The following is a 374-nucleotide window of genomic DNA, read 5'->3' as shown; positions in this document are numbered from 1 at the left end:
CTTGTTGCCCTATTCCTCAAACGTACCTTTCGCTATGTTTTGATGTCTTCTTTTGTTAGAATATTCGCTACATTTTACGATTAAAACGTTCCCAAAGTTTAATTGTGACATGTTTTCTTCACTGACAGAACCAGTAAATCCCTCCCCATGCAGATTGATGGGGAACCTTGGATGCAGACTCCCTGCACTGTAAGTCATTACAAGTCTGTAGCACCTTTGACAACACCCATCTCCCATGTTTTGTGTCATCACAAGTGTGATCCGTCTGTTACACCTGAAACCACCATGTAAGGGTGGTGGTGGTGTACTGAGGATACTTCACTACATCGCTGCAAAAAGGTGACAACATGCAGACAGGAGTTTTTCATTAAAAA

General features: G+C 42.0%; 1 protein-coding gene across 2 annotated transcripts in view; it reads left to right on the top strand.

Moving 5' to 3' along the window:
- The window catches only part of dgkb (diacylglycerol kinase, beta), a 92,540-nt gene that overhangs the window by 86,375 nt on the left and 5,791 nt on the right, over positions 1 to 374 (top strand). For both annotated transcript variants that reach the window (XM_032518148.1, XM_032518149.1), the window contains one exon: positions 129 to 189. In XM_032518148.1, coding sequence (XP_032374039.1) covers positions 129 to 189 — 61 coding nt within the window. The remainder of the gene's footprint in view (positions 1 to 128; positions 190 to 374) is intronic.

The sequence above is a fragment of the Etheostoma spectabile genome, chromosome 6 (assembly GCF_008692095.1).
Source record: "Etheostoma spectabile isolate EspeVRDwgs_2016 chromosome 6, UIUC_Espe_1.0, whole genome shotgun sequence".
NCBI lineage: Eukaryota > Metazoa > Chordata > Actinopteri > Perciformes > Percidae > Etheostoma > Etheostoma spectabile.
Note: the sequence above shows the minus strand (reverse complement) of the source record. Positions and strands in the feature narration are given on the sequence as shown.